The sequence below is a fragment of the Phaseolus vulgaris genome, chromosome 9 (assembly GCF_051622355.1).
Source record: "Phaseolus vulgaris cultivar YP4 chromosome 9, ASM5162235v1, whole genome shotgun sequence".
Lineage (NCBI taxonomy): Eukaryota > Viridiplantae > Streptophyta > Magnoliopsida > Fabales > Fabaceae > Phaseolus > Phaseolus vulgaris.
The window spans coordinates 2,332,404-2,342,828 of NC_143506.1; the positions used below are offsets into that span (position 1 = coordinate 2,332,404).

Below are 10,425 nucleotides of genomic sequence, written 5' to 3' on the forward strand. Positions count from 1 at the left end.
GAAGTTCATATAAATTAAAACACATTTAAACAAAGGTCACTTCAATCCAAATTCTCTCCAACCACCCTCCTCATCACATAAATGAGTATTGCGAGCACAAAATTCAAAATTGACCCCAGCGTAAACCTTCGTATCACTCTAAAAACAATTATTGCTTACACTTCAAATGTCAATTTTATTAAATGTGTAGTCTCTTAGTAGAGAGGATTGAAACTATAGAATACGGGTTGAAAAGTCAAAGTCAAAGTCAATGATGAATAATTCCCCAAATGAAACAAATAGATAAGAATGCAGACTAATGTCTCTTCCGCTTTTTCAAGCTAACACGGGGCAGTAAGAAACAGGAAAAGGCATCAAATAGTCAAATACAACACCAGATGTCTCCTCATGAGTCAGCAGTTCATAAGAAAATGGTTCTCATCAAAATTGGTATGTATAATTAACCATTTTCAGCTCTATCGTAAGCGTTTGATTTATGCTTTGGTGCAAATGTAAAGCCATCGGGAACCTTGCCAAGTAACATCTCTGATATTCGTATCTGTACATGAAAAGTAATATGTAAAATAAGAGGAAACATATGGAAAAGAATATGCATAGGGGAAAAATATATGAAAAGTAATATGCAAATTAAGAAGAAAAAAAAGTTGGAATAGCACGAGGGCTGAGATATTATCCTACTATAATAAGATGCTTTAATAAGAAATGTGCTCAACGGTAAAAAATGCAGTATTAAATTTATTGCCACGGGCTAATCCAGAAAATGTTTCGTATTAATTTATGCTAAACCCCTTTTTTCTTTATAACTTTCAGAGGTGATGCAGAGCCGAGCCTATCAGTTAATTAGTTAATGTATATAAACTATTGACCTGGCTTGAAGGTTTATTTGGGTCTAATCCTTTTCCTGCTAGGACTTCAATACATGCCAAAATCGCCTAAGGAGAGAGATTCTACCACTTTTTTGTCAGTAGGTGCTACGCTTCCCCCATCTTATCTCCAATGCAATCATTCTTAATCTTATCTAAGCATGTCACACTCATCCAACGCAACATTCTCATCCCCAACTATAAACCTTTTTATACAAGCCAAAACAATTAATTAATTATTATGCCTATTTGCAAAATTGAAGATAACTTAAAAGATTATAATTAAAAATCATTTGATAGATTGTGAGACTGTAAATAAATAATTAGCAAGTGTTCCTAGTCTCAATCTTCATCTTTCACAAAACATACATCTTATGTTTAATAAAAAAACATGTTCTGCTGTTTGAGGCAGCACATGATAGAAAACACCTCCATGAACTCAATTTCCCTAATGAAATTAACAGAGACTTGAAATTAATAACTGCATACCCAATCAGCAGCAGAGTCCGAGGCCATTAGTGTCTCAAGCTCATCACGCCCATAGTAAGAAGGTGGACGCCAGTTTAACCGTTGTGGAACCACATCCAAAAGACCAACAGGTACATACCTGAAAGTGTAGCTAAGCCATTCCAACAAGAACCGCCTTGTGGTCTCAACCCCTGCAGAACAATATATAAATAAAAACTTCACAATTGGGAAAAGGGGGTGAAGGAAAATAGACACTTAAAAACTGGGGCACAAAAGCATAAACAATAATGCTTGCGGTTAAAGTTTGATTATGCACTATATATCCATTCATGCAAGCAAATTTGACAGTCTTAAATTATGACTCTCCAAAACAACATGCTCCTAGTCTAAAAGGACCCTTCCCCAACACAAACGTTGCATCCTTTTTAAGGAAAAAAGAGAACCCATGCCATGTAGACATCATCCATGCTTTGCACAAGATAATTAAAAAACCCTCAACACCTGTTTTTGTTTTTTTATTTTGCAGTGCGTACCAGTGGCTATCGTAATTATTTCACAGCAGGAAGTATACCTTTTGTGTCAGAACCCCAGTGTTCAAGACCAAAATTTACAAAATCCTTTAGAATATCTAGTCGCTCGCCAGAACTGATGTCCCAATTCCTTTGTTCCTTGATCTCCGTAAATATCCAAGGCTGCACGACATAGCCATTAGTTAACAAAAAAAAAATGTCCAGATCAGACACCCATAATGCTTCCAATGAAGACAACTGGCATGAGATGTAATACTCAAAGACAAACTAAAATAAATGAGAGAATGGCCAGTTGAACCAAGGTATACTTACTTTAATCAGTGCACCACGAGCAATCATGTCCGTAGCAAGTTCAGGGCATTCAGTTCTGTGATTGTTCCATTCCACAAATGAAAAAACATCTCCATTCCCCACTACTGGCAACGTAGTAGGGGCTTTCCTGGCACACTGATATACATAGTCCCAGTCAGCAAGCTTGCTATAGCGTTGTTGACGTGACCTACCATGTATTGTCACGGCACTGGCTCCCCAAGAGCCAATGTCTGCTATCAGAGAATCAATGCGGTTCTTCCCTTCAAAATAAGCAGTCCGTACCTAGTTCAATACATAAGTCGTTAGTCACACTTTTAGAAGCAGTTTTAAAGAATATGACAATACACTTTTTTTCAAGCATAGGTGATGGACCTGGCTCAGAAAGTAAAAAGTTTAAGAGACACAAAACAGAGGAAGCTACTAAGATGCTAAAGAGAATGACAAATCATTGTGTCCAACTGTGTAGTATGGCATGTCAAATACCTTGATAGTTATTGGTTTGTCCACTGTACCCGAAGCTACTTCTACTATACTTTTCATCCGCATTGGTTTTGTTAAAAGAGCTGATCCAGCACCCTTGTTCACAACTATGTCAATAGGGCAACCCATATTTATATCAATAAAATCTATTGTGCATTCTTGCTCTATTAGTTCAACTGTTCGTGCCACAGTATCTGGATATGCCCCACAGATTTGTACACCAAATAAATCTTCAGATGAATGACGTCTTAGCAATGCCCATTCTGACGCTTGACCCTATAACAAAAGTAAAATCACAACAAATAGAACGTGAATACAGCTTGGCCCGTAAAAGAAAAAACAGATGGTTGGAAAAGAGAATATGTCGAAGTTGTGCAGAATAGAACAGGAAGGAAGGATCGGAGAAAATTTATTGATTTTATATCATTACAACGGAATTTTAGGCAAACATACGGATGATTTACTGCTTCCAAAATTAAGGAGTTTACATTTAAAAGCATGCCTTCAACGTTGTCTATCTATAGGGGATATAATCAACTTGAAAAAATATTTTTTGGGAAGAAAAGACAGAAATCAAACTATTTGGGAGGTGCCTGAAATCCATATCACATCACCAAAGTTAGATCAAGCACATGCTAAAACTTTCACTTTTGCAAGTACACCAGGAAACAAACTCCAGACAGAAGATATATGTTATACTGAAGATGAAAGAAAGCAAAATGATTTAAACCAACCAGTAAAAAATCCACATATTTTACCTGCAAAAGATTTGTGCACATTGCCATTTCACCACAAGTTACATCAGCACCTAATACTTTGCAAACTCTCCGGAAAGGGAGATTGCCAACAGTAGTTAACGGTGCCAGATACAACTTCCCTCTAAAATCAATAAGCTTCTTCTCACGTGAGTGAAGCTTCAGGCTTAAATCAGTTTCTGGGACTATATCCTCAGCTTCAGATTTTGTGCTTAAATCAGTTTCTGGGACTATATCATCAGCTTCAGATTTTGTGCAATTTCTTTCAACAATTTTCTCTGTAACACCTATTTCAGTGATATGAAGCCAAGTTACACAAACTGGACATAAAGCAAAAGAAATATTACACAAGTCATATCAATCATAAACTGCAACAACTACAGTTGAACTATGACCTTCATTTTCTGCCTCCATAGGACCACAATTCTCTTCATTTGCTGCCTCTTTAGGACTGCAATTTTCTTCAGTTTTTCTTCGCTTCAGGGGACAAAGTTCATCAGATTCACATTTTCCATCTATGCCATTATCATCATCTTTCATAACTTCAGCAGGGCATTCCAACTTAGAACCTGAGTCAGACGTAACAACACAAGAGCCACTGTCATCAGAATGATCACACTTATTTGAACCAGTGTCAACTCCCTCTTTATTTTCCAAGTCATTCCTTTTTGACTTAGACGGTCCCTACAACATTTTTTAAAAGAGACAGATAGATTGATCAACATGAAATAAAAATAACTGAAAACGAACAGGAAGTTAGATGTACATCACAGCCACATTTAGGGATGGACTATGACCAAAGGAGAACACTAGCAATGGCATTTTAAACCTAGAATTTAAGGTCATTACTGTTTACGCTTAGGAAATAAAAATAGGAGCATGATAATCAAAATTTACATGGGAATTGAACATTTGAATCCACCCAATTTAATCTCTGAAAATCTAAGACAGAAAACTTTCAAGTGACACAAAAATACATCTTACTTGAGTAACTGGCTTCAAAGCCAACAATGTAACAAAAATGGCAAGAAAGACACTTCTCTATAATTTATTCCCCAACAACAGGTAAAACCTTCTTCGTCTTTTATGGCCTTTTCCAAGGTGATGGAGAAAAAACATGATGAAACAAAACAAAAAGGAGAGAATAAATAAAATACCAGAAGGCTGAGACTTTTGAGTTTGGCATCTGCCTTGGAGAAGCTCATCTTATTTTTCCACAAAAGCTTTTGAACATCCTTGCTCAATCCATTCACCTCGGAACTATTCTTCAGGCCATTACAATCGCCAGAAGGCACACCACCTTCATGCGTGCTCGAAAATCTACACGCTAAGCCATAAGGGCAAGAGCCCCCAGATTTAACGAACGGGCATTGTCCTTCTAGATCAGACGGTTTCTGCACTTAATAGTAATTAGGAATTACATAATCGGAATCAGTTCGTAAAAAAACCAGTGCCGAAACCAAAGCAATTAAGCAGCAGCACCTACCTGCGCCTCGAAGCCTTCCAAATCATGGCTGAACCGACACTTGTCTTTATAAGGACACGAACTAACATCACCCGTCTTCGCAATTACGGGACATAGGTTTTTTGCTGACTTTTGTTCCTGCAAAGTTCAAAAGCAACCAAAGTGCAACGATATTTGAAATGTGGAAAGAGAGTGCATTTGCGGAGACAAGCAAATGAGAAGATGACGTACCTGACGACGTTCGCGTTTGAGTTGGCGCTTAGACTTCTTCTCCTTGGCCAGAACGGAGGTTCTGTTTTCGTTGGGAATGGAAACGTCGTCGTTTGGAGCGGAAGACCGAACCGGAGGTGGGCGTAGGAATTCCTTCTTAACGGGGGCTATGGCCCTGGACACGAGTTCCTGCGGGGTTTGGTCGGCGGCAACAACCCTCGGGACAGAACCTCCTTCGTCACGTTCCTCCTCGCCCATGTTGTGTTAACCGCTTTTGCTTTTCGCCAGAACACAACAGTAGGGTTTTAATGAAAGAAACTCGAACAAAATATCATGTCTTTTCCTTTTGAAAAAAAAAAATAATTTGAAAAAAAAATAATTTGAAAAAAAAATAATTTGAAAAAAAAATAATTTGAAAAAAAAATAATTTGAAAAAAAAATAATTTGAAAAAAAAATAATTTGAAAAAAAAATAATTTGAAAAAAAAATAATTTGAAAAAAAAATAATTTGAAAAAAAAATAATTTGAAAAAAAAATAATTTGAAAAAAAAATAATTTGAAAAAAAAATAATTTGAAAAAAAAATAATTTGAAAAAAAAATAATTTGAAAAAAAAATAATTTGAAAAAAAAATAATTTGAAAAAAAAATAATTTGAAAAAAAAAACAAATGTCAAAAGTGGGATTTGAACCCACGCCCTCGTTAGAGGACCAGAACTTGAGTCTGGCGCCTTAGACCACTCGGCCATCCTGACCTAATACATGAAATAAATACATTTTTTATTATCTTAAAGTATAATCTAAAAACAAACAAAAGTTGACATTCCAACTATATGTGAGGCACGCAAGACATTTTTAGGTGAGGGTGAAAATGTATAATTTTTTTGAAGATAAACTTCAAAAACTAATAAAACATATATATAAAAAAATCCACCATCTAACAGTCATTAAATTATTTCTCATAAACGATAATATTTAAACACTCATTTTTTCTAAAATTAATTGATACCATTCTTTCCATTTTTTATCGCATACTTGTAATTTTTTTCTTTCTCTTTTTATCATCTTAGGTGTTTAATGACGTAGTTGTATCCAGGTAATATCTTTCTTTTTCAATTAATATGATTCAAGTTTTTTTATTGAACACATTTTTTGGAGTTTAGTCTTTTGATTAGTTCTAATTTTTAAGCCAAAATCAGAACATCGTGTTGTTCTCTCACTTTTTGTAAGCACTGGTCGAGCTTCTAAGTAACCAGGAGTCATGGCCCTAGTTTTTCTTTTTTTAAATTACAAAGAGATCTTGAGTGGAAAAAAAATATTTATACGAGAGTCAAATTAGTAAATAAGATGTAAATATGGAAATGTAATGGTATATGATTTTGTTACTGCACATTGCATGATTACTTGTAAAGTTGTTTTTAAAAATTTTAAATGATTGTATTTTGATTATTTGTTACAAAACTTAATAATTCATATTTATTCAAACTTAATAATTCATTGATTTATTTCGTATCTTCTTTACTTTAGATTTTGAAAACCAATCAAGTTAAATGTTATTTTAAGTAATTGTTGTATAACATTTATTTAGGATTTCACAAACTCAAATAAATTTCGTAACATAATTATTACTATAGGTTTTTTTTCTTGCAAAAGAAAGGAAGATCTCGATTCTACCTTTATCTCTTTGCATTATCGTTGTTTGTGATTAATGATGTCACGAAATCTTCGATCGTCAATTAGGGGTACCTAAGGTACTTTAATGACTAAGTTAGAGTTCGATATAAGGTATGTAAGGGTAATAAATATTATTTGATGTGTACCTTTATCTTGGTTTGTGTGCACATGTATAAGATTGTGATAGGTCTCTAACACTGGGTCGAGATTAAAGCAGGTTATCGGGTTAACCTCATAGTTTATGTAACATTTTGTATTGTGATTACGTTACTCATTTATGCTAAGGAAGATTTTTTCAGTCTATGAAAACTATGTTGGTCATGTCACTTGAAGGATATTGGGTTAACTATCTTAACCGAGACTCACTTAGTGTCATATGGGACATGTTTATATTATTACCCATTTTCATCAACTTCTAATAAGTTCATAACATTCCATTATCAAATCATTAAATTAATAACATTAAAAATATTAAGCAGTGTGAACTTTTAATCTGTTATACCTTTATAACATTTATAATCTTCGTAAAGCCTAAACATAATATATAAAGAGAATTATACTAATTCTACCAAATTAGTTATTTATTGTATTAATTGGAAATTAACATAATTATCTACCACTTTTATTTAATCAAATTTTCTATTTTGATACAAGGTTATGCTCAAAGCTCAAAGGTATCAAAATTCTAAAAGATTAAAATTTATCATATTACGAGTCTCTCTCGTTCAAATGTTCCAGTCACACTCTTGTATGAGAAAATTGTATGTTAATATTTACTTCAACACTTCCAAGCCCTATGAGCTTAACAACATTTACTTGAACGGAATTTTGATGTAAATATATACATTAGAACATTTTAGTGTATGATATATTACACTTTTTTATAGGTCTACCCATGCCATGTAACTAACTACTTTGAAGGATATAAAATCTCATTCACTTTGCTTTAAGATCTTAAGCATATTCCCACAGTACATTTTTTTTGTACTGGAAGATAAATTAAAATATAATATAATCATCTAAAAGAACTCATTTTTCGAGGTAAAGATCTTATCTCTTCCTATATTGCAATATACTGTAAATAATAGATCTCACATTTAATTTTTTTGTTGAAGATCTATCACTAAAGATTATCTCAACAAGTTTTCAAAGTTTATGGAAATTCACCATCATCATGTGGGTGAAACTATGATAGAGAGTATGTAAATTAAGTCGTCTACATCTTTTTGAGACCATTATATTCTTACTTGGAAAACTAAGATAAAAAAAAAACAACCAAAAAGTTTAACATTAAACTAAAAGACATCATATAAATATCATTACATTAACAATTATTTATAATAGGTTAAATTTCATATAACTGTCATTTTCGTAATTCGTAATGTAAATTTTTCCCAAATAAAAATTTATACTAGTTTCTCTTACCTCAATTTAAGGTTAGGAACTATAAACTAAAAGGTTGAGAAGAAAAATGTTGAGACAAGAAAAATAAAATCCTTTATCCTCTTAAAATTAAATCTAACCAATAATAAAACAAGTCAAAGTTCGTAATCTACTTTAAAAGGAAGGAAAACAAATATCATGCATTTGGTTATTTAATTTTTTTTTGTCTGTCTACATCTAATTTAATTTCAGAAAAAATTAAGGTTTTAACAGGTTAAGAACACTTTCTCTTATTCCATTTTATCTCCCGAATAGATTGTATTCATAAACAATTATCTAGAAAATAAAAGTTTATGTTGAGATTTGAAAGATGGAAAAAGAAATATAATAATAAAAGATAACGAAGATAAATAATATATTTTTCTTTTTACAAAGAGGAAGGGGGGAATTTTTTTTTCAATTGTCCATTAGCATCCTTTGCTTAATAAGTTCACATAATTTTTTGTATTGTTTTTTGTCCGATAAAACTAGGTCCCATTCACAATCGTGTTGAGAGCCACCAACAACATGAGGAGCACAAGACAAGGATCTGTTGAGCCCTCAGGAGGGGACAACGTCTCCATGCAACAACTCATGGAGACCATACGCGCCCTTCAGGAGGCGGTAGTAGCGTCCAGAGTCGACCATGATCGTTTCCAGGTTGATCTGGCTAGATCGCAAGCAAACAATGAAGAGTTGCGCAGAACCAATGAGGAACTGTGTAGGAATTTGCAGAACGTAGGAGAACGCATTATGGATGAGCGAGCCCAGTCGCTGCCCGTGAAGGCTCCCCCTATGCCGTTCTTTCAGGTGATCATGGACACTGTGATGTCGGGCGCCCCTAGTGCTTTCATCGAGGGGGGTAAGACAAAGAGGAGAGTATGCTCGGTAGCCACCCAGCCTCTAAGGGAATAAGGGGTCACCCGACTCGAGATCGCCCGGGAGGGACGACCCGAGCCTGCAGAAGAGGTGCTGGAAAGGGAGATCGGGGTAAGAAGTTCAAGTTTGGCAGATCTTTGGGCCAAGAAGCGCAGGACTAGATTGTCGAGGTCATAACACGGCACATGGATGCTTTCGCATGGTCATCCTCAGACATGCCTGACATCGACCCCGATTTCCTGTGCCACCACCTCACCATGGACCCAAAGGTCCGAGCTGTTCGTCAGAGACGAAGAAAGTTCAATGACGATAGGCGACAAATCATCAAGGAGGAAACTCAGAAACTGCTGAGCGTTGGTCACATCAGGGAAATACAATACCTAGAGTGGCTGGCAAACGTAGTACTGGTCAAGAAGGCCAACGAGAAGTGGAGGATGTGTGTGGACTTCACGGACCTTAATAAAGCCTGCCCGAAGGACTCCTACCCGCTACCCAATATCGACGCCCTGGTAGACATCGCCTCAGAATGTAGACTTCTGAGCTTCGTGGATGCTTTCTCGGGGTATAACCAGATCCACATGCATCCCCGGGACGAATGCAAGACGGCGTTCATGACAGAGCTCTCCTACTAGTGTTTCAAAGTGATGTCCTTTGGGATCAAGAATGCAGGGATGACCTACCAGCGACTAATGGACAAAGTACTTGCGCTCATGATAGGGCGGAATGTCCAGGCGTACATGGACGACATGGTGGTCACCTCCTAGGTGAAAGACCAAATCCCCGATTTGGAAGAGTTATTTACTACAATAGCTAGATATAGGTTGAAGCTGAACCCTGAAAAATGTGTGTTTGGGGTGGAGGCAAGCAAGTTCTTAGGGTTCCTACTCACTGAGCGTGGGATAGAAGGGAACCCAGAAAAGTGCGTTGCAATCATAGTTATACGTAGCCCAATCTCGGTGAATGAAGTGCAACAGCTGACAGGGCGGATGGTTGCTCTGTTCAGATTCGTGTCAGTAGGGGGAGACAAAGGGCATCCCTATTTCCAATGCCTCAAGAGAAATAGCAGGTTCATTTGGACCAAGGAGTGTGAGGAATCCTTCCTCAAATTGAAGGAGTACTTGGCCACCCCCGGGTATTGTGCAAGCCACAATCAAGCACTTCGCTTTGGCTGTATTTCGCAGTCACAGATCGGGCGATCAGTTCGGTCCTGGTCCAGGAGCAGGACCAGGCACAAAGACCAATATACTTTGTGAGCAAAGTACTCAAAGGGTCTGAGGTAAGGTACCAGGCCATAGAGAAGGCAACTTTGGCGATGGTATTTTCAGCGCGAAGACTCCGCCACTACATCTAGAGCTTCACGGTGATCGTG

General features: G+C 36.2%; 1 protein-coding gene and 1 non-coding gene across 3 annotated transcripts; both read right to left on the reverse strand.

Annotated features, from left to right (window-relative positions):
• Window positions 1-155: 155 nt before the first annotated feature.
• Window positions 156-5,432, reverse strand: LOC137820398 (FMN-linked oxidoreductases superfamily protein). 2 transcript variants are annotated; one of them, XM_068624471.2, is made up of 10 exons: window positions 5,105-5,432; window positions 4,895-5,011; window positions 4,566-4,802; window positions 3,804-4,092; window positions 3,412-3,695; window positions 2,657-2,929; window positions 2,174-2,455; window positions 1,903-2,023; window positions 1,353-1,522; window positions 156-538 (listed from the first exon to the last, which is right to left on the reverse strand). In XM_068624471.2, exons 1-10 carry the CDS (start codon window positions 5,339-5,341, stop codon window positions 440-442), a joined length of 2,109 nt encoding a protein of 702 aa, XP_068480572.2. In that variant the 5' UTR covers window positions 5,342-5,432; the 3' UTR covers window positions 156-439. The 2 variants fall into 2 exon arrangements, with proteins under 2 accessions (XP_068480572.2, XP_090150852.1); XM_090294726.1 differs by having other exon boundaries at window positions 3,804-3,977; window positions 5,105-5,404.
• A 320-nt stretch (window positions 5,433-5,752) lies between these two features.
• TRNAL-CAA (transfer RNA leucine (anticodon CAA)) lies at window positions 5,753-5,836 on the reverse strand. The gene has a single exon. It is a non-coding gene; the product is annotated as a tRNA-Leu (tRNA).
• Between the last annotated feature and the right edge of the window lie 4,589 nt (window positions 5,837-10,425).

What these genes read in the sequence shown, in the direction of transcription:
- LOC137820398 (XM_068624471.2), bottom strand. Translation starts at nt 5,341, where the DNA reads ATGGGCGAGGAGGAACGTGACGAAGGAGGTTCTGTCCCGAGGGTTGTT. An exon ending in ACAAACCAATAACTATCAAG is followed by an intron (nt 2,456 to 2,656) that starts GTATTTGACATG and finishes GTATTGAACTAG; the next exon opens with GTACGGACTGCTTATTTTGA. An exon ending in CTCGTGGTGCACTGATTAAA is followed by an intron (nt 2,024 to 2,173) that starts GTAAGTATACCT and finishes TATGTCGTGCAG; the next exon opens with CCTTGGATATTTACGGAGAT.